The 22,090-nt window shown below is 43.7% G+C and overlaps 3 protein-coding genes across 7 annotated transcripts in view; 1 reads left to right on the forward strand and 2 right to left on the reverse strand.

Moving 5' to 3' along the window:
- GJB7 (gap junction protein beta 7) overlaps positions 1-22,090 on the forward strand; it is a 31,799-nt gene that overhangs the window by 2,342 nt on the left and 7,367 nt on the right. For 2 of the 4 annotated variants that reach the window (XM_013093494.5, XM_013093496.5), the window contains exon 2: positions 1,356-1,481. The gene's annotated coding sequence lies outside the window, so the exon portion shown is untranslated. Of the gene's footprint in view, positions 1-1,355; positions 1,482-18,189; positions 21,557-22,090 lie in introns of those variants that run through there. The other 2 variants (XM_021267829.4, XM_021267828.4) reach the window with 2 other exon arrangements.
- C3H6orf163 (chromosome 3 C6orf163 homolog) lies at positions 7,010-14,569 on the reverse strand. Of its 2 annotated transcripts, XM_072036209.1 has the most exons (6): positions 13,306-14,569; positions 11,040-11,134; positions 10,366-10,473; positions 8,844-9,046; positions 7,323-7,548; positions 7,010-7,167 (listed from the first exon to the last, which is right to left on the reverse strand). In XM_072036209.1, exons 1-6 carry the CDS (start codon positions 13,451-13,453, stop codon positions 7,120-7,122), a joined length of 828 nt encoding a protein of 275 aa, XP_071892310.1. In that variant the 5' UTR covers positions 13,454-14,569; the 3' UTR covers positions 7,010-7,119. The 2 variants fall into 2 exon arrangements, with proteins under 2 accessions (XP_071892310.1, XP_005013089.2); XM_005013032.6 differs by having other exon boundaries at positions 7,010-7,548.
- Positions 15,416-17,864, reverse strand: SMIM8 (small integral membrane protein 8). Its single transcript, XM_027454929.3, has 3 exons — positions 17,709-17,864; positions 16,888-17,029; positions 15,416-15,756 (listed from the first exon to the last, which is right to left on the reverse strand). The coding sequence occupies exons 2-3, from the start codon at positions 17,005-17,007 to the stop codon at positions 15,598-15,600; spliced, it is 279 nt and encodes a 92-aa protein (XP_027310730.2). The 5' UTR covers positions 17,008-17,029; positions 17,709-17,864; the 3' UTR covers positions 15,416-15,597.

Genomic DNA, 22,090 nt, shown 5'->3' on the forward strand with positions numbered 1-22,090 from the left:
CATGGATAAAGCACCACCAGTTTAATAACAAGAGATGGCCATTATTCAGTGCATTTGTGTTCTTGAACGTTACTCCATTTCCATTCTCAATTATCTATAGAAAAAAAATACTGTTTCTATTTAAGCAGCCACCAAATGAAATAGCTAATGTAAGCAGGTGATGGAATAACAGCTTAGCAGCTGCTTTCTGATAGTGACTCAGTGCACTGAGGAACGGGAGAGGCAGCTATTTTTCATTTCCTTGAAGAGCCTCCTCTTTCCCATCACAGGGATGGAGTCTCATCTTTACTTTCCTCATTATTAGCATCTCACCGCATTGTTTGCGTTAAATGTATTTATAGATCACAGTCAGAAGTCAAACACACTTATAGTTTGTTTTATTTTCTGCTGGGGAATTTAAGAGTTGCCCTTTAAAGGAAGACACCTGAAGCAGTTCGTTTAAACCTAGCCTCATCCATGCTATTACTCTTGAGTGTTCACTGGCGTGACGTAGTTTCTAGTGGAGAAACAAGTTTTGTAAAACAAACAAAACAAAACAAAAAAGAGTCAATCCCAGAGATGAAAGAGTTTAGGAAGAGCTTACCACAAACATTGCCGCAGCATCCAGCTCTTCTACATTCTGCACATGGCTGACGATAATGCATAAAACATGCCAGCGAGCATTTACCTTGCTCTCTGTTGAATCAAGAGCAAAGGTCCTGTTTCATTACAAACGCTGTTACATATATCTGTGTTGTCTAAACTCTCCGCTCCCCCTTCTCAAGAGGAATCGGGTCCCTGAGTCAGTTCACTGCACCACAGCAAACAGCTGGGCCAAAATAAGAGGATGGGGAGAACAATAAATAGTTTTACCATGGGGTGCTTTGTTCGGTGAAAATTTAGCCTTACTTGAAGATAACGCTAATGCCTGTTTGGCAGGGAGTGGGTACTGTTATCACCTGATTCTGAAAGTGAAGGGGAGAAACATTTCAAACATGTAGCTCCAAGGCCAGAGTTATTTTCCTTGTACAAAACTCATTTTGTGTAAGTGGGAGAGTCTGTATGAAGAGTTACCCCAAATGATGCTACCTTTAGCGCTCCCTTGTAGCCCCGCAGTACCCTGAATGACATTGACAGCCCAGTTTCAGGGCTGGCCCAAGCCAGTGTTGAGATGATAGCTTTGCCAGTGCTGGGACCTCAAACCTCAAGCCCAGGTCAGAGGTTTGACATACCTGGGACACGTGCACCCTGCCTCTTGTGGATCAGTGAGTTTGCAGGCCTCTGAGATTTTCTGACGCTCTCCTCTTGTGTTTGCCAGCCACCCTTCATAAAGGTACTCTTTATAAGTGCCATAAGCTACACTTTCCTTTTTCTAGGAGTGCCCATCTTCATTCAGATAACTTGGGTGCACGTTCAACAATGACAGCTCCTATAGTAGCCTGGCGAGAACCTCCACAAGTTTCTGCTATGGATTCTTCGCACCTTCTCTGCTGAAGTACCGGGTGAGCAGTACAGATTATTCATTTTTAACACCTTATCTTGCACCCCATCTGTGTTATTGTAAGGACTTCAAAGCAACTTCAGCCTTAGGGTGCCTTAAATATATCGTGAGGCAATGACCAAAAGCAGAAGTGCATTTTTATTTATTTATTTTTTTTTTAATCTAGCTAGACAAGAATTGAGAAAACATGGGCTTTGAGAGTGCAGTTACACAAAACCTTCTGTGTTATGGTTTGGTTCCACTAACTAATAAGCTAGTGACAAGACTCAAAGAAGCATTATGATTTTGCAATACCTTTTCAGCATTGTACCTTCCTCTTCCTCAAACACAAAATTACACAGGACTTCTTTCTTGTGTATCGCATTTCATGGACAACTTTGACTTAAAGCAAAATTGGCTTCACACACATTCTCTTTGTGTATTAGGAGCACCTCCTGAATACCACTGAGCTAAGCTCTGAAACTAGACAAGACGGTTAAGGAGGCCTTCTAGTTAGTTTATCTGAGTTATCAAGTGCTAGCAGCTAAATTCCTCTGTCCTTGCAGCCAGGGAAAGTTGTAAGTCAAGAAGAACAAGTATCTGGCAGTCAGAAATGTTAGACCTTAGAGGAACGTTCAAGAAACACGTTCAAGAAACACTTTCCAAGGCTATTTAAAGCTATGTCTGTGAACAACAGCTCGTGCAGATCATTTATCAGCTCAGGCAGGGAACACAGGACAATAGGTGTCCTGAGGGTGTTGAGGCAGGCAGCTCTAAAGGTTTAATTCAATTGGATGCCTTAGCCAGGTTACCTTTCAAAGAACTCAACTCCTCTTATTACAATGACCTTTATTTCAAAACTCTCCAGTTCTCCTTCCCATATAAAAGGAGGTCTTTATAATATGACAATATATGTACTCATTTTCCTTAAAATATAGGAAAGGATACATGCCAGTAGGGATCATTATTGCTGTTAGAAATGTCCTTTGTAACTGAGAAATGAGATGAAATATCTACATGTAGAAAGCTACCAAGGTGAGGTTCTTCAGCCAGAAGAAGGAGGGCAGCAGACACGTTTTATGGGTGAGACGGAAATGTCTAGTCTGTTGACTCAGAAATAAGCATTTTTTTCAGACAGACAGACCTAGTATCTTAGAGGAATGTCACAGAAGGGCATCGGGTGCTCAGTGGAACAGCTAAGTGTCTCGTTATCTGAGTCCTTCAGATATAACAGCATTGCAAGATTTTTCTAGATGATGTTTCAGGTTGAGGGTCCAGGTCACTGACTTTTAAATCCACATTGAAAATCAGAACTAGGTATAAATCGGGATTATAAACCTCACACTAAAGAGGGATAACCAGAAACATGTCAAAGTAAAGGGACGGTTAACACCTTCGATACGGAGTTAAAGTAGCTCAGATGCTAGCCTCAGTTAGTCTGTTTGCAGTACTTTACAGGTAAGGAAAACAAAAGAAGACAAGCCAACAGAAAAATCAAGAACAACTGTGGGATGCCACAGATAGCACAGGGAAGGGACTGTACCTTAAGAGGCAGTGGTACCCAGAGCCACCCAACTAATCTGGCAGTTTAGAGACTAATCTAGAGACTGATTTAACAAAGACCAAGACAAATTGCTGATGATAACTAGAAAAAGAGACAAGGTTTGGACAGGCCACATCACAGTTGGGGTACCGCAGTTTTATTTACCCTTCTACATGGAATTAGTTCTCTAGCCTTTGTTAGTCAAGCTGCTTATCTGGCTCTTGGTTTGCTCACTGGCCCAAAGCAAGCTCAGGTGATGTGCTAACTGCTAGTCCCACAGTCTGCACTGGAGGAGGCACAGGTTTCCTCACACCCCAGCTGTTTCTGTCAGTGTTGTTGGCCCATTTCTCCTTCTAGCAATTGTCCTTTGGTCACTGTTGTCACTTCCACAGCCCAAATCCTGTTCTAAATACCCCCAAAACACTCATATAATATCTCTACTGGCTAGCATTAATGCCAGTTCTTCCAGCATCTGCATCTCCCACAGTCACTTGATGCATTTTGTGCTTAGTCACCCAAGTTCCTTTACTCAACCTGTATTTCAACTAGCAACAAACCTAACGCTGAGCTGTTGCTAACTGTAACTAAACACAACAAAGGAAATCACGCCAGTAACTTAAATCTCAGTTACCCTTTTATGTGTGTGTGCACAGGCTGGGTGCATTCGTTCTGCGGTCTGTCCCCTGGGAGGCCTCCTTTTAAGACACCACAGAGCTCTTCTGCAGACCTTTGAGGGGCTAATGAGCAAGATGTCTCCAGTTTAATAATTAGCTGCTTCTCAGCCATACTTCACAGCTCCCTGCTAGTTCAGCTGCAGCAATTAGACAGCCCACGTTTCAGTCTTTCAGAGCACTGCCATTGACAGAAAGTTTCACTGTTCCCGAGACACAGAAACGATGGGACTTTGTGGCAATTTCAGACACAGCTTGAATGACTAATAGAGATACCCTGCTGCCTGGATTATTCATTGCAGCTCCCCATTCTAGATTTTGTCTCGTGTACTCGGCCGTCAACATGTGCCATCACCAGTACCCCAGTGCCCAGATGTTATCTGAAAGCTTCTTTATTTGCATCATCCAGGCAGTCAAACCTCGTGTATTCATGCCCTCTCTGATTCAGAGTGCAAGTAAAGTGGGCAGTGCGATGTTTCAGTCACTAGTCCTTCTCAGGCAGCAAGAAAACCAGGCCAATGAGCATATGTTCTCTCTGCTTCACACAGTAAAAGACTTCCCTGTGTGTCTGAGCTCCCCGTTTTTACTACTTACCCACAGCTCGTGTGCTCACAGATTTCACTAGGTAAGTATCTGACATGCAGGAACCTATGGAGTACCAAAAGCAGGTTTTATTCCTAGTTTACCAGTCATCCATGATAAATATTGTTCCGTGAGTACAACTAGAAGGGAAAAAATCTCCTTAACCAGGCTTAGTTAGATACTTAATTTTTAAAATATTTCAATTAAATACCAAATAGTGATAATTGCAAATGGTTCTCCAGGTCCAACGCTAATCCTCCTGCTAGCTACCCTGTCTGTCCATTTATACTGCAAAGCCTGGCACTTACACCAAGTTGTAGTTCTTTCCATCTCCACACAACGTAGGCTTAGGAGGACACGTTGCTTCTAAGGAGAGCCATCACAATTTCAACTACACATTTAGAAGCACTAAAAAAAAAAAAACAAACACATTTTTTGCCTTTCCCAAAAGCTAATGAGAAGCAACACCACTGCCCAACAGGCAGCGTTGCACATACACTGAGTAAGTTCACCCCCAGGGCCTTGGCCTGGTCTGGATGGCCGAGGCTCCCAGGACTGATGTCCCCCACAGGGTGCTCTGACCATGGTGTAGACAGCTCTGGTCTGTACCAGTCATTTCACGTACCACTGCATCCCAGACAGAAGTGGGCTAACCCTACAAGACAGGGCGATTTCTCTCCCCCCACCCCCTGCTTCTCACGCTGCCTCGTGCACAGACATGCACACAACCAGCCGTCGGGTAGCTGGACCAGGCTTACAACCTTACCAGCAAACCTCAGACCTCTCACGGTCTCCTCAGGCACTGGCTTCCATCTCCTGGTTCCTCAGTAGCCAACTTTCAGACCCTCTGTTCCTCTTCAGTATCTGGACAAGGTTTGCAGCCTCTTGGTCACTTGGTGCCTGTGCCTCTCATCCTGTTTTTTGGCTAATCTGTCTCGATATTTGCTTGTGATTACGCACTGATTTATGTACCCACACAATATGCACTCCAGTCTCTCCAGCTGCTGGCACACAGCCCCTGTGATCAGAGGTCCAGGACGACCTCCGTACACACACATGCACACAGGGAAAATTAGAAAAAGAGTTTAATGAGAAGACAGGGCAGGCTGCACTCATCAGGTGCAGGGCTTGGCCATGCATGACCAACCCTTGTTTATGTGTGCTCAGCCTCATTTTTCCCCTTATCACTCTATTTTCCCACCACTTTTCTTCTCCAGAACAACTTGATCTTTTGTTTTGTCCTCTAAACGTGCCATGGTAAGCCTTGTACAATCCCGAGATGCTCTTCCCTACATCCTAAGGAGTCCCACAGCTCCTAGGCAGCACCCACCCTCGGTCTGCAAGGTGCTTCAGAAAGCCTCCCCCATTTACTCACGCTGACAGGTCTCGCTCCTGGTCCACGGGGATCTGCTGTGTGTGTGAGATGTGCCTCCAGCCAGCTAACCCGCCAGCACTCCCCAGCTTCAGCTATTTCATGGAGCAGCTGCTAGTGCTCCAGTTAGAGTATTTTCGTGGTGCGGTTTCAAAAGACTTGTATGTTTATCACACATGTAAATGTTTTTATAAAATCAGTGGAGAGACTTTATGGAGTGTTTCAGGCTGTTGGAGAACTTTGAGATGTAAACAGGAGTTTTATCTCGGGCTCTGAGCAGTTTATGCATTCGATTAGACAACTGTGAAAGCAAGGCTTGGATTCTTTTCATCTGGATTTCAAGAGGAAAAGTGAGCAGCCAGCATTAGCTGTATGGAAGGAGCTTCCACAGTTCTGTGGGGTAAGGTTTTATAGGCAGCTAGGTTGGAAATGGTATCAGAACATGCCAAACATCTGCTCAAAGTGCTTCATGTGAATTAAGCTGTTCCACAACAAACCAGTGACTTCATTTGTCTTTGCTTCTTGGTTTGGTAGAGCGATGGATTTTCACTCAGATTATTTTTTTGTTTTGTTTTCTGGGGTTGTTTTTGAGCATGAGGAAAAGAAGGCTGCACAGATTACTCTTTTAAATGTTCTCTTAAACAAGATGCATACAGATTTCACGGTATTACACTTTATGTCACCTGCAGTAAAGGGGAAGACCGGCTTGTTTTCATTCCTCAGCTCACTCTCAAGGAGTTTTACTGAAGTTCTACATTCATAATGTATTTTTTATGACTGCCAGCTTTCTGTCTTCTCTTTATTCATCAACACAACGGAGGCGAGCTCTAAACCTGTCCTACCTCACTTCCCTCTAAGTGACAGCTCAAAAATTGTGCAATAATCCACCTGAACAGACAAGAGGATCCACTTTACAGAAGAAGCATGGGTTGGGTCATCTTGCATAATTAATTACAGAAAATTTTCAGATTCTCCCAGTGAACCCTCATTCTCACACTGTACTGCCTCAAGCCGTTTTTACTTCTCCAAGTGACCAAGCACGAATGGATCCAGAGATAATGAGTGTTTTTGATTAAAATTGCATAGAATAACCACCATGTAAATCTCATAACAAAAGCCACAGGTGTTCAAAGCTTGTCTGCATGACTCCATACATCAGTATCCAGCGCAGAGCCACCAGTCCTCACAGCCCTAGTGCTGATGCTTCACTACAAGACAGATTTTCTGGACTCTCTGCAGGAAGGAAGGACTCAGTGGGAACCTCCTCACGTGCTACATGTTCTAACCTTTCCCCAGCATTTGTAAATGAGAGATTAATAGATAATTTTTAAGGCTTATCACTCCTGATTATTTTTCTCTGAATCATTCCAACCACGCTCATGTAATGCACTGAACTGACATGACTTTATTTTTCAGCATCACCTACTTGAAGTTCTGTTTACCCATGGCTGTGAATCTCACACTTCCAGTACTCCTTCTCTCACATTCCTTGTCACTTCCCTCTGTTTCTTCTAGGGTGTCCTTCTGCTCCAACGTTGTTCTGAAAGGCAGAATAAAATCCGCTTGTCCAGGGGACAAGTCAGGAAATGTGGCATCAATATACTTTTGAAAAGCTTCTCTTGTTGCTTGTATTTCATTTTCCAGGCTGTCCTTCCACGCTGTCATCTTTTCCAGCTTTTGCATGAGAATCTTTACCTGTTCTTCTGCTGCTTTCAGAGTAGCCATCACTTTTTCCAGCTCATCAAGATGTAGGATCTCTGCTTCTTTGAGCTGCTTTTCAATCTCAATCTGATTCTCTTTTTGTTTGATGCTCAGGGCAATATTAATCTCATTACATTTTTCTTTGTTTAATTGATCTATTCTCTTACGATACAGTGCCTCAGCTAACAGGCTTTCTTCTTTGAGTTGTTCTAGGTGCTTTCTATTAAAAAAAAAAAAAAAAAAAAAGGAAGAGAAAAATGGTAGAGAACACCTGCTATTAAATATTATTAAAAATAAAACAACTTAGGTCTATCCTAAAAGCCTTTCTTATTCGACTACAAATATACATGAAATCAGAAATTATGTAACAAAACAGTGTAAAAGAAGGACACTGGTAATAGAGAAGGGTAGCTGGTACCCAGCTGCAGAAGATTCTGTTTCTGCAAGTGTCTCCAGTAATATTTTAATCACGATTACTTCCAAATGAAAAACATTACTCAAAGGACCAGTATTTCATGCTTCATTCAGGTATCTCTTTGAGCTGGCATTTAAGTTCACACTAATTTTCAAATAGAGATTTAGCAATTCTGCCCCCACGGTAAAAATGCTGTCTTGAAGTGAAATCTGAGAGCTGATTTCTAGACTGCAGATTCATCCACAATTTTTGATTAGGTTGTCCTGACAACATTTTTGTACAAGCAGGTCAGTAATAAAGGGCAGAATGTATAAGCCAAAATATTATGGGTGCTGTTCACCAGAGCTGGCGTTCTACTAACATGAGAATTAAAGAGAATTAATTAATAAATGAGAATTAATGAGAAATAAAGAATTAATTAAATAGTTTATGCAGAATGTGATTTCTCTCTGCCAGGAAGGGCAGGTGTTAATAGTGAAAATGAAGGTACTGTGAAGGTACTATGTAGTGGATCAAAATTTGAGTGTGACTTTGTCCAGAAAAAGAAAAAAAAAAACATCTTAAAATGGAACACTCTGGAAGAACCAATCTTTTCACTATGAAACTATAGTTATTTTGTCATTTATGCTCTCAAAAATGAAATGCATTCATTTTTGTTATTGGGGTGTATTACTATTACAAAATCAAAACTGATTCACAAAACTTTTTCTATATTTGTATATCCTGCTCCACCCTGCAGATCTCCTTAGAAACACTTTTTTTTCCTCTCCAGTTTTTCACAGTTGTCATGAATGGCACAACAGGCCCATGACCCATTTCCAATTGACTGCAAATGAGCTATAAAAAGCAAAACTTTGGGGTGCTCAATTTGATTTAGGATACTTGCATTTAGGAACAAAATACGCTTCACTTCTACATGGAGTCAGTGAGGCAGAGAGAGCCTAGGACTCTTGCTAGTCACTTGATATTTCCAAGTAGTTTTTTTTTTTTTTCCTGAAGAGTCTATTGATCTTTTCCTAGAAGAGCTGCTACACTGATGAATTTTTTGTTGTTTCCTTTAGCACATCCACCAGCCGAGTCAGGGGAAACACTAAGAGCACCTGTGCTGCCTGGCTGCTTCGTTCAGTGCCGCCTCCCGCTCCTGCTTTCTGGCTTCTGCCACCGCTTGAATCTTCTCCTGCGCGCACTCCATCAGGGCACACCGCAGCCTGTGCGCCATGCGCTGCTCTGCAGCTTCGGCCTCCCTCCTCTGCTGCTCCTCCATGTACTGCTGCATCTCTGCCTTGGCCTTCCTCACCGCTTCCTTGAGTAAAGTGAAAAGTAGGTGTGAGCAACAGGATTGTTCAGTCCCCTCCAAGCAAAGCAGAACAACAAACAGCCTTCAGGGAAACATTACAGGGCAAGTGCAGTGCCTCGTTGCAGGGTCTTAGCTTATGAGTGGATATCTGTGTAACGCCTTGCTTGGCATTACTAAGTGCTTCTCTGCATCTTTGATCTCCAGCAAACAGGGCACTAAAGCTCTTGCTCTGTCCTTAAGAGCATCATTCCACATCATCCATGCGTTCAGCTTAAGGCACTAAAAGGCACTGATAGATTTTTTGTTTCAGCTGTAGAATTCTGCCTCTGCTCTGCGCTTGTACTGTTTGTATGGGGGGAAAAAAAAAAAAAAGCTCATGTTCAGACCCTGAGCACTCAGGTCTGCAAAGATATGTAATAGGCTTATGGCAAGTAATTGAATGGTTAAACACGAGGAACCCAGCCTCTGCCAACTATTGTTGGCAAGCGCTGTGACAGCAAAAGACAGAGCTGCCTTGGAAAGCAGCTCCATAAAAAGAACTCCGCCAGAAACTTCAGACCACTGTAAACCTTGCTGCTTTTTCTCTTGAAATGCCAAGCACACTGCTTTGACTGTCTGCAGCACAAACAGCTAGCTGTTTAGAAACTTGCACACGATAAAATTCCGAAGGAAAACGCTCCAGCGAGCAATTCCCTGGGGGCACCTCATCCACTGGCAGGTGCTGAGCAGTGCCTGGCTGAGGAGCTCGTGGATGCTGTGTCTTTGAGTCTTCTCTCAGACACCCAAAGAGCCATATAAAGCATGTGCTAAGTGTATATAGAAATATAAAGCTGCACTTGGTGTGCTTAATTTAGAAATATACATATGCTAGCAGTTTTCCTTCTCCTCCGCACCATTTAGGCTCCAAGTTCAGTAAATCAGATAAATATCTAGCTTCGCGGGCACAAAGCTTCAGAACAGAGTTAAAGTTAAGCCTGTATTTAATTGCCCTTTAACAGGCACCTCATCAGCTTAAGCAGCTAGGGCCGTATGGGGAATTTCCAACAGGGCCCACAAACTTCATTCAATTAAAGAAAAAAGTGGAACATGCTGAAAGTGAACTAAAAATCCAGCCAGCCCAAGCTGGCACAAAGGAAACCCAGTCATCTTTCAGGCCAACCACTTCACCTGATGTTGGAGTTCAAATCTCAAACGAATGAAGGTCTTGGGTATGGCAGACATAAGAAAAATATATATTTTAACATGGAATGACATGCCTGGTTGTCAAAAAAATGATTTTGTCATGATGGCTACTTCCGAGATAATAAAAGCAAAGCAGTTCATACCCTTATTTCCTTTCCAAGTTTTTGTTTAAGGTCTTGTACAAATGTATTGTGGTTAGCGGCTGCCTCTTTGAGAGCTTTATCCACTGCATCTTCTTTGTGCATTTCAGCCTTTAAAAGAAGTTATTATGTAAGTATAGCTGCTCGTGCCCTACTAATGTCCTATTAAGATAAAGCAGAGGTTATGTAATCAATAGTTCTGTATCTTCTCTTTAAAAAATCAGGGCAAGTTAAATTTAAAGCCAGACAGCAAAGCGCATTTTGGCCCCTCTGGCAATTTAATCAGAGCATTGCATTTAACATTTTAACATCTTGTTAAAAATGTGCTCAACAGCAATAGCATTGTGCTGCCACCATATGTATATACAACACAAAGGGCAGTTTCAGAGTCTTACACAGCACTGTGGGGAATGGCGTTACCAACCATTAACTTTCGTGCTTTTTAAAGGCCATTTTCTGGCCAGATGTAAAATTCGGTGTTGATTCAGAGTAGGCTTTGTTGGGATCAGAAACTGGGGAAATATGTGCACAGAGAAACCTGTGAGCACAGGATGAGCAGAAAGTAACGACAGCTCTGTAGGAGTGACCTCAGAGATCTCTATTAACTGTCTTTATGCTAGAGCAATTATTCCAAAGCATCATTGTAATTTAAATGACAATGGTGCAATTTAATTTACCTGAGACCAAAGTTCAGCTTTCATTTTTTCAATGCGCTCTTGTATCTCTGTTTCCTTCCTTTCATGCTGCTCCTGTTGAATGCTCGCTCCAATCTCTGTACAACCAACAGAAGCGAATCTTGCTCAGTAAACAAATGAATACTGAAAACTTTGCCCTGGCCCCTTTGGTCCCACAGATAAACACTAAAACCGTAAAAAGCTAAAACCCAAGCAGTTTCATTTCACATATATTTATGTACTGGTAAATACATTATTGCTTACGTAGTTCCACAAATGTAATTATAGAAGTTTGGTTTTAACAAAGGGCCTTGCCCATGGAGTTAGGATAGGAAACACAAAAAGACTTAGGTCCTTGGCACAGGACTTCAGAATAATTCAATTTTCTTTCTGAAGTTGCTGATTTGAACTTTTCAAAGCTGAGGAAGGTACTCAGGTGCCTTCATGCCACTCTTGGGGCACACGACAAATACTCCTAGGTGGACATTTTTTGGGTGTTTGGAACATGCACTTGCAAAACACCTCTTCCATCTTTGAGGCTGCTGTGCTCATCCAAGACAAGACCCAAGGAAAACCCAGTGCTGTGGGAGCACAGTGAATCCCTTCTGCAAAGGGGGAGTGGAGCAGCATGGAAGCGTGCCAAGCTGCTTCACAGGGTCCAAAACACCAACTGCTTCCTTTAACATGGATGGAGTCTAAATAAAATAAATACCAGCGCCACCATCTCTTGCTGCGGACACACTATGAAAGAAAGTAGGTAGCTCTTCTAACGTATTCTAAAGAATGGTCTTCAGCACTGGTGGTTGCCCTCAAGAGAAGAAGTGGGTAAAGTTGACTTTCTGCAACCTCAAACTCCCCCCCAAAAGTGGGATTTCAGATTCTCCCCTCCTACTAGGTGCCTGGCCTGAGCACTGCTTTGGATCCCATTCTCTGTGCTTGGTGGAGCTAAGAGTCACATATTGTTACCCCGCGTTATTAGGAGAACAAAAAAGCGCCAGAGCCACGAGACCAAGCTCTCAAACAGCCACTGGAAGGCTGAGTCTTGATGTCAGTCTTCTTCCCCACTCCACTTCTTGGGTGGGCAGGGCCCTTTTGTGGAGCTCACACGAAGCACACGCGGAATGGCAGCAGGATGGGGCACAGGGGCCAAGTGACTGCAATCAGCGAACTGAACAAGTCCAGCAAGGCAGAAACCTTAACGAGCATGCTGGGCCCTGCCTGCATCACTTTGCCCCAGTCCAATGCATTAAGCAGCAGCAAGAAAATAACCTAAGAAGACTTTCTGTGGCCTTCTGCATGTGGTTTACGTTGTGTATGTCAACACAGGGCTGAGGATTTGTCTTCTGAGGAATGTCCGGCATTCACCCAGTCCCTGGGGCTCTCAGCACACGGATCGATGATTTCTGGGCATTGTTTAAAGCACAAACCAAGCATACTCCTCGTGCACCACACAGTGATTAAAACGCACAATATAATTTCTACAAAACTTTACACCAGTGATCAGAAACCTCTGGGATAATTCAGCGTAGCATATGAAGGTGCTGCAGGCTCCTGTTAGATCCTCGGACACGGAACTGCTGCCACACGCTTCCCCTCCTCATTGTGTGGTGACAGAAAAATCAACCCACAGCTCTGGAGAGTGCTCGTATCAGCACAGCATGCTTTGGAGAGGTTTGTCAGCTGCTTACCTCTTTCCAAAAATTAAGACAATAATTATGCTTATTTTTATTTTTCAAGTTGTGGAACAGAATGCGGAGATTTAGGATAACTGTGCTAAAACTAGCAAGATGAAGGATATTTTTGGTCCTTATTCCATCGAAACTCTTTGTTGACTTAAATAGAGTTTGAACCCAGGCTCTTTAGAGGCTCACGCTATGGTCAGCAGCCAGAATCAGGTGTGAGAAGTTAGGAATCGGGTTTAAACATCCCAGCTGCGTCCTGTTGAAGGATGAGGGGGTGATCTTTGCAAAAGCCAGACAGGCGTAGTTCTTTCCAAAGTATGTGAGCTTTGAAAAACATTTGCAAAGTCTTACAGCGAATTCTGTTTTGCACCTCATTATGAACAAATCTGAGTGCATTCACGCACCACGGGACAGCTGACCCCGCCTCCCTCTGAACACGCAGCATGCATTTATGTTCAGGAGGTCGGTGCAGTTTCCTTCCCAAGATTCGGGTGCCTTCATGACTCTCAACAACACGTGGATACTGCCACACATGGAGTTTTCCTAAATCTGAGCTCGCCAGGAAAGGAATTCAGAAAGAAACTCACCCAGTATATCACGATGAGTGTAATACCGTGTCCTGAAGGGCTTATACTCCCGGATCCGATCAAAAGTGGCATTGGAAGGCGGCGGTGGTATTATTTTTGAACATACAGCGCAACAAACAAAGGATTCCAGATCCGGACTTCTAATCATCGTGGTGTTCTAGGATCTTTCTGTAACACACTCACGAAAACGCCAGGACTCAGCTCCAGAGAGATCTCTTGCTCGCAGGCGCAACGCTTCTTGTTGCTACAGACAACACGCAAGCCAGAGAAGGGAGACAGATCACCGCCTGGTGTTTTGTATTATATGAAGCTTTTGCCTTCAGATTCAGACTCGCACATGCTGAGAGCTCGGTGGTGGGTGGGTGATGCAGGCAGATGATGAGGGAGGCTGGTATGAGGTGACCCCTTTCAGCCCCGAGGCGTAGCAACTGTTACCAGGCGGGACTCGGTGCTCACAAAGCTCCGGCAGCGGGCTCTGGGCTCTGCAGTGCCTTTTTTTGTTGTCGAATTTCCACGATTCCTGCACAAACCGTGTCCTCGAAGGAGGTTTGAGGAGCAGAAGAACAGCCACTGCTTCAGATGTTTTAATCATAGCGTGTTGTTGCCCTTACTGGTAAAGATGTGAAAGCACAGATGATGAGGGACTGGCAAAAGCTGAAAAAGCCTCTGCCCAGGAAATCATTTTGTTGCAGTTCCTGTCAAGCCAGCTATCATGCCTTGTAAATATTTATTGCTATCCTGAAAACTAAATTCAGAATCAGGGAGAAAACAGAGAAAACAAGGAGAAAACAGGGAGAAATAGGGCAAAAGAGGCTGTATCAGTGCTGTTTACTTACCCTCCAGATGCATAAAGGGAACTGTCCTGTTAAAGTGAACAAATTGTTACTGATGTAGTTTTGTTTGGTGTATTTTTTTCGCTTAAATCCCAATTCACACATAGTTTTTATGTGCATAAATAGCATTAAGAGAGTCACCTGTGCAACAGCTATCACAAATAAATACAGAGAAGATCCTTAAAAATATGAACAAGTCTCAATATTAATCCTTCCTCCAGGCTGGCCACCAAACATACCAGACTCATGAATTTTAACGATCTGAAGGGAGTTAAAATCCTGTGTAACCCTTTTTACAAGGCTATTTGTAATGATCCATCACATCCTACCCCCAAAAACATATTTTACAGGTTATGCAGAGCATCTGATAGTTCTGTGTATTTAATCAATTTACCAGGAAATTCTTTCACCCATCACAAGGCAAGTAGTCTGCTCACCTGCAAGCCTTTGGATGTGCCCCAGAGCCTTGCTGTTGTGATGTTTCTAGGCTCATGGAGGAGAATATGCTTTTAAAGGCTGCAAAATGCTTTTATATAGCTTCATCAAAGGCAGAGCTCACTTCCCTTCCTGCGAGGGAAGCAGCTAAACCAAGGCCAAGCTGAACTTTGGATACTGATAATTATAAAACATGGGCAGGAAGAAAAACAGAGAGGCTCAAAACAAAGGGTTTAGATGGAGATAGAGAAATCCCACAGAGCTACTGCTGTATCTCAAGGCAGCCGGTCACCTTTTTGTTATCTTCAATTAAAAAAAACAAAAAACAAACCACTTTCCAAACAAAACAAAACAGAAACAACTCCCAGAACAGGAAAGCAGATGCCCTTCACATCTTTTTTCTTCTTTGGCCTGACAGAAGCCACCTTGGCCAGAAGGGTTCAACAAGGAGGACTCTCGAGTTCTTGGCCACCTGTGGTGACGGTGTAAATAGGAGATGGTGAACAGAAAAAACGTGACCAGAACAGTAGTAAGGGCGTGAGGTGGAAAGGGCCCGGCCTGGCACGCAGCCTCCCACCACGTGCTCTGCCTAGGAAGCTTCTGACACACCAAAGTCGCTGGAGAAGCGGAGAAGGTCAAGAGACCAGCTTTTGCTTTTCACACAGTGCACTATATACTCGTGCTTAAAAAATAAAAGACAAAGCCCCGCTTTCACTTAAGAGAAATGACTTGAACCATTATATGAATTTATGAGGCATTTACCAGTCTAGACTGCACATCCAAGTTAATCGTGTCTCTTCTAACATACTGTGGAGATTGCAGATGACAATTCTTAAAACCAGTTTTATGTGTGTGTATATCATAATTACAATTTATTTGTACAGGCACAGTATTTTATAATGGCACCTAAATTGGATTAAACGCCAACAGAGATATTTAAGCATTATTTTACTGGGCAGATGAAAAAACAGCAGTTGCCTCGAAAAGTTCTGTGAACAATTTGCTTCTTTCCTTCCTTACGTCGTCAGTCCCACTTGGAAGTTTTCCTCCTCATGTATCTGGACCCCTCACTGTCGACTGCTTCATAGAGCTCCTTTTTATTCTCTGCTGTCGCATGCAAGTAACCAAGGTAGGCCACGCAGAGGGTAATTGCTACGAGCCCGAATGCCATCACAGGTTTGTTCTGACAAGAAAAAAATAAAAAAAAAGAACACATTTTAAATCAAAACATTTTTCATTCACCGCAAACATTACATTCTTCAATCTTAGCTTACAAAGTGAAGAGTGAACTACTGTGATATCTGCAACAATTACCATGCCTTCCTTCGGACTACTCCAAATGGCTTTGACCAGCAGCAAGAAGAGAGACACAATTTTCACAAGGCACAAGGAATTCCCTCTGAAAAAAGAGGGCTCTCCATTTCTGGAACATCCCAGAACATCCCACTGCCAGTGCACAGGTCCCTGTGCTGCTTGAGCACGGATGAACTGGCCACAGCCAATTTCTAAGGGTAACTACTACAGACCTCTACCACAATTTATCTGGATATACTGCTGGGACAATGCACCCTGCTCCTGCCAAGTAACCTTGATGACATTTTTCTAGAACAAATCACTTATCATCACCAGATCTGTTATTACGTGCACAAAATTTCATCAGAGCTAACAATACTAGTAGATTTTCTAACAGCACAGAACCAGGTGACTCAGTCCAACAAAATATGTGAAATAACTTATGCTACCTCTGGTCAACCAAGATGAAACTGACTATTTTACAAACAATTAAATTAACTCATTTAATAAATGAAAGAAAAACTGTATATACATAGACGGTAATAGAGTTTTATAAAGGATATAAGAAAGCGCACCAGAATTTTTGGATTCCTGAAACTTTTGGCATATTAAAAACAGAGAAAAAGAAAAATCCAAAATAATGAAAAGCTACCCAAAAGCCCCTCCTTTTATATCAAAAAGTTTCCGTTTTCTAATTTATTCCTTTTCAAATATTAAAGAAGACTCCTGGTACTTAACCTGTGAAATCATGAGTAATGACAAATTACTTTCTTCCTGAAGTAACTCAACGAGGTACAAAATAATCAGACAACCTAACAGTGAAATAAAAGCTGGAATAAACAATGCAAATTCTGGGCTCTTAACAATCAGAGTGGAAAAAAAGCAAAAATATTTTTAGTTATGTTACTGGGTGGTTTGCATAACAAGAGAGTTATATAATGCACAAAGCATTGCGATTATTATTTTAAAGCAAACGTGTCTCTCTAAGCACATTTAGTTTCTCTCCGAATAAGCCTCTTACAGGTTTGATGAAAAGCTCGGGGTTCACAGCTCGGAACAACATTGTTGTCTGCACACCCCTCAGTCCTGGATTCCTCCCTTTGGGTTTTTCATTCTCATTCAGAGGTTTGCTGGAAGACATTGTAATTGATGTTGAACACTTCCTAAAAACAGAACGAAAAACAGACGTCATTTGCATTTTAGAAATAATAACAGAAATACACTGAGCATGACTGCTCACTCTGCTTAGCTTGTCTTCTTCCACCGTGAATTTTAATTTGTTTACGTAATACTGACTGCTTCTGGTGTTAGGTCTAAGATTCCCTGCTTAAGCACACCGATTTTCAATCTCGTCAAATTTGCACATCCTAAACCACACTTCTGGCAGTGTATATTTTTATATACTAAATGTGTGCCTGGGCTTGTTTTGGTTTCTTACCTTTGGCTAATGCGTTAGCTACCTGCACCCCTAGCACCAGCCTACAAAACACAATCTGAAAGAACCTTGAAAAAGAGCTTTGCCACGAGAATCAGTGTCATGGCAGATTGTTTTATTTTTTATTTTTTTAATCTCACGGGTGACAGGACAGCCGGTGTGGGGCCACCCCAGCGAGGCAGCCACCCCCCCCCCCCCCCAATGAGCCCCGGGTCTCATTTCCAAGCACAAGGGCACGTCAGACTCGGCGAGGGGCCACCACCAGACCCTCGGCCAGGGTCTTCTCGAGAAAAAAAATAAATAAAATAATAAAAATCCTGTTGGAAGCGACGCCCCTCAGCGCCCCCTCACGCGGCGGCGGGCGGCCGTTAACGGCCCCCTCCCCTCGCCCTTCCCCCACCGCTCACCTCCCGCCGCTGCCGGGGCCCTCCCGGGGCGGGAGGGGGGGAGAGCGAGGTGCGCATGCGCGCTCGCGCCCCCTGCTGGGCGGAGGCCGCCCCGCGTCCCCTGAGGGCTGTGGGGGGGGGGACACAAAATGGCGGCCCCAAACCCAGCCCCAAACCCTCCCCAAATTCCCCTCTGTGTCCGTCCTTATCGCCCCGATCGGGAATCACACGTGCCTCTGGAAGTGCAGTCCTTCTGAGCAGAAAAAATAAATAAATAAAGTTTTGATCAAAGCTTCCCCTTTCTGTTATTTGGATCTGCAAGCTAGATTTTGGGCACCTCAGTGGTGCGGTGGCACTGCGCTGCGGTGTTTTGTTAAAATTATCCAGATGAAGCCTCCCTGGTGAAAACAGGCAGGGAGAAATGCAGTGCGATGCTTAACATTGAAGTTTTGGTATCAGGAGAGAATTCAGTGGTTAATATCTGTGTTTTCTGTCAACATTTAATTCACAACATACCATCTGCTAATCTCATAGCTATTGTTTTGGCAGCATATGCCGCACAGCTGATTTTGTTCAGACTCCACTGAGTAGAAAAAAAAAAGTCACTTCTGGGTGAAGATGATTGCTCTCACTTGTTTTGGTTCGTGTGTAATTTAAAGAAGCTCATATCAAGTTTTAACATGGCCCTTGTTTTTTGGGGGGTATCTTGCTTTCTTGAGGTAAATCAGAGTTTTTACAGTACTGCAGGAGACATTCTGCATAGATCTCCAAAGTAATCGACACGTTTTACGTGGGGACACAAAACTTTTACATCGCCACGATGAGGCATGCTCCCTTACCAGCACATGCACCCCTTCACAGCAGTTCATGCCATTAACTGACCCCATCTACGCAGATAAAACTCCTGCCTCAAAGTCAGCCTGGGCCATTATAATATTTTCCAGGTCGTGGTAGGATGGGTTTATGGCAGAAAGTGCAGCCACTTGGCCATGCAGACAGATTGTTAGGCTGCTGGTACTTCTCTGGCGCTTCCCGTCTTTCCTATAAGGGGAAAACTTACTTTACTTTCCTGTAAGTCCCACAGACATCGCTGATGGGGGAAGAAAGCACACACTGTACAAAGAACACCCCTGGCTGGAGGGAAATAGTTCTCCATAGGATGAGTTTTGGGATGAAGCATTATGCATACAAAGAGAGGGGCTGAGAAACGGGGTTGGGCTTTGGTGTGAGTGCGGGTGCTCAGCATGCATTATGCAGGTGCTGAATATCCAAATTAGCTCTGCAGTGGAGGGAAGCTCGGGCTGCTTGCTGTTTCTAGTTTTGCTCCATGGCTGTGGGAAAGTGTTTTATTTTGTCTGCAGTGTGAATATTATGTTGGTGTATGACACTACAGGATGTTGAAAAGCTCAGTCCATCAATGCTTATAAAGTTGTCTAGCATTTTTTTTTATAGAAGGTGTTCTTTAAAGGGTAGAACTGTAAACATCTGTGGTGTTTCTGAGTCCTTACAAGTCAGCCATCATCTTATTATCTGAGTATCTCTCCTGTAAAGTCAGCACACACACACACACACAAAACCTTCCTTTTCAAAACCCAAGGCTGTTACTGAGATTTATTTTCCTTTTAAGCGAATTCCTTCGGGATTTCGCTTTCGCTATTGTGCTGTGTGCTGTGGCCATTCAGAACTTAATAGCAGCTCCTGCTTTTCCCGAGACTCGCATCCCCTTATCGTTTGAGCCGCAGAAGTCTCTGTGGAGGACAGAAGGGATCTGATAGCGCAACCCGCAGACATGGTTAGCATGCAGTAGCCAGCCTAATGCAGCACTCGGCACGGCGGCCTGCGCCTTTGCTGATTCACCTCACAGCTCCTGCTCCTTTCAAGTGCCACACAAAGGGGAGAGCTCCGCGCTGTCTTCCAAATGAAGATAGGATGCCTCGAGCTGCCGATAAGCTTCGCCCTGTTTTAGAGACACACGGCTACAGATCTGCCAGGGACACAGAATTATTCCTTCTGTATAAACACTGGGACTTCAGCACGGGTGTGACTTGCAGAGAGAGGCAATTTCCACCATGAATTTGTTAGGATTTTCATACGTGACTGAGTACTGTGCAAATGCATGCCTGTTTTGCCGGCTTTTTGCAATGTTTTAGACACTGTGAGTTTATATTTTAATTAGAGCTGGCAGTTGGGACCCTTTTTTTTGGCAGAAAAAGCTAAACAAGTCTGGAGGAAAGGACAGTGGGTGCGAAGGAAAAAAGCAAAAAATAAGGAATTAGAGGTACTTCCTCTGCCGTATTCACTATTAATGGCAAGGGGAACAATAATTTCACTCATATCGAGGAAATAAATGCTGAAGAAGAAACAAACCGATGTGCAGCTAGACAGAGGTGCTATTGAGAGCCCTCTGTGTGCGCTGCTCAGCTCGTGTCAGTCTCAAGAGCCCTTACGCTGCTTTTCAGCGGCTGCTGCTCATTCGTCTCATCCTTGCTGAAAGAAAGCAGAGTTTTCAGACAGCAGCATGCCTCTGCTGGGCCCCTACCACTGGTGATGCAAAATAGTTTGAAGGCAATAAACTCTTTAAAAATGAGAATCTGTTAAAGGGAATCTTTTGCGTTTCATAGCATTATGCATGTGTCTGTTAAAACACTTGTTAACCAGCTTTGTCTCTAGGAGACAGAAAAATCCCCCAGCCATGCTTGCCAGCCAAGATTCAAGCAATTGTTATTCTTCAGCTACTGATCAAGGTTATAAGTCTGTTGAACTGAATTGAATACAGAAGAGAAAACGCATTCAGTTGGGTTCTACTTTCATTAAGGAGTGGGCAAATTGTTTCCAGTTGGGAACAGAATAAAACAAAAACCCAGACCATCCCCTCTGGAAGGAGAAAGCCAGTTTCTCCTGAAAAGGAGGGGCAGAAAAACATTCACAGAGGTGGGATTTCTCTGTTGCTCAGAGCTGGGCACCCTTCAAGTTGGAGTCAGGGAACGCAGCTCCTGGCAGGACTCTGGAGGGCAGGAATTTCATAGGTTTAACAGAATAAAAGCCATCTGTCTCCGTAATCTGTGTGCTTTTTGACTTTCTGCACCTTAGAGTTGTCTTTTTAAATACAAATATCACCGCATACCGAAACACATCGGGGAGCAGCAGTGCCTAACGTTTACGTCCTGGTTAGGTTGGAGATACAGCAGCCAGTGGCACGAGACACTTAAACAACTTTGACATTTAAACGACCCGATCACAACCATGCATTTCTGATTAATAAAGAATGGGCTGCCGGGGCTTTTACAGCTTTCTTTTCCATCTCTGTAATTGCTCAGGTGCCTTTAATGCTGTAATAAAGTCTAGCTTTAAAGTTAAATTCTAGTTTTCTCGCTCCCGCAGCGACTGCCCTTCAGGTAATGACGATATTCGTGCCATCGCTCTGGCCTTTCAATCACTGATGCGAATGAAACTCGGCTTGGCTGGTTGTGGCTTTTGTCGGGCACCGAGCTGCGTGCCCGGAGGCTTTTTTGGGGCCAGGAGCACGATGCTAAAAGGCACATGTGTTAGTTAGTGACACCCTGCCTCCGCCAGCCTAAAAACACGAGGTGTGCAGCCAGAGAGAGCGCTCAAAGGATGAAAATAAAGTTAAACAAATGCCTGGGTTTCCTGGCATCTCTCTGCTGATAGCGGCCGCGTTAGGGCTCCGGGGTGAAGGGTGTGCTGGAGGAGGTGATCACGTTTCGCTGGGTTAGTTTGCATTGCCCGGGAGACGGGTGGTTTCCCTTCTCAAGGCTTAGAGCAGCGACTCCCTTTCTGGGAAATGAACTGCTGGGGGTTAATGCCACTAGAAAACCGGGGTCCAGCTGCAATCGCTCACAGACACACAGGTGAGTTCGGGTTTCTTGCTATGAAATATAGTCTTACCAAACCAGAAGTTGTTGTTTTTTTTTTTGTTGTTGTTGTTTTTTTTTTTTTTTTAAGGTTGAACAGGTTTGATAACAGCCTCGTGGCAGTGTCCCATCTGCCAGCATGAGACACCGATCAAATCCCAGTTTTGGTGCCTTGCTTGTACCTACTAACGAGTTGCAAACTCAGTGTAGCCGCGGACAAATGACTTCATTTCTAACACTTGCTGGTTATCTGTTTGGCATGAAGTTGATGGAAAATGCTCTACCAGTTGCACGGGTGAAATATGGGTGCCATTTCTTTTAAAGTCCTTTTGGCTTCTTCTGAGTTTCTATTTTTAAATTATATGATTTACCCAAGTAACAAAGGCAAGAGTGAACTGCGTCTGCCCTCTCTCAAAAAACATTCATCTGCTGTGGAGGAGAGACCACAGCAATTAGCAGCTGGCACAGCAGCGCTCTCAGCAGCTGCTGGGTTATTAAGTGGGGTTTGTGGTTTTCCCAAGCACAAAACAA

The sequence above is a fragment of the Anas platyrhynchos genome, chromosome 3, assembly GCF_047663525.1.
Source record: "Anas platyrhynchos isolate ZD024472 breed Pekin duck chromosome 3, IASCAAS_PekinDuck_T2T, whole genome shotgun sequence".
In the NCBI taxonomy this organism is placed as follows: domain Eukaryota; kingdom Metazoa; phylum Chordata; class Aves; order Anseriformes; family Anatidae; genus Anas; species Anas platyrhynchos.

What these genes read in the sequence shown, in the direction of transcription:
- C3H6orf163 (XM_005013032.6), bottom strand. Translation starts at nt 13,453, where the DNA reads ATGATTAGAAGTCCGGATCTGGAATCCTTTGTTTGTTGCGCTGTATGT. An exon ending in AAGCTGAACTTTGGTCTCAG is followed by an intron (nt 10,474 to 11,039) that starts GTAAATTAAATT and finishes CTTCTTTTAAAG; the next exon opens with GCTGAAATGCACAAAGAAGA. An exon ending in AACTTGGAAAGGAAATAAGG is followed by an intron (nt 9,047 to 10,365) that starts GTATGAACTGCT and finishes ACTTTACTCAAG; the next exon opens with GAAGCGGTGAGGAAGGCCAA.
- SMIM8 (XM_027454929.3), bottom strand. Translation starts at nt 17,007, where the DNA reads ATGTCTTCCAGCAAACCTCTGAATGAGAATGAAAAACCCAAAGGGAGG. An exon ending in CCGAGCTTTTCATCAAACCT is followed by an intron (nt 15,757 to 16,887) that starts GTAAGAGGCTTA and finishes TTTTCTTGTCAG; the next exon opens with AACAAACCTGTGATGGCATT.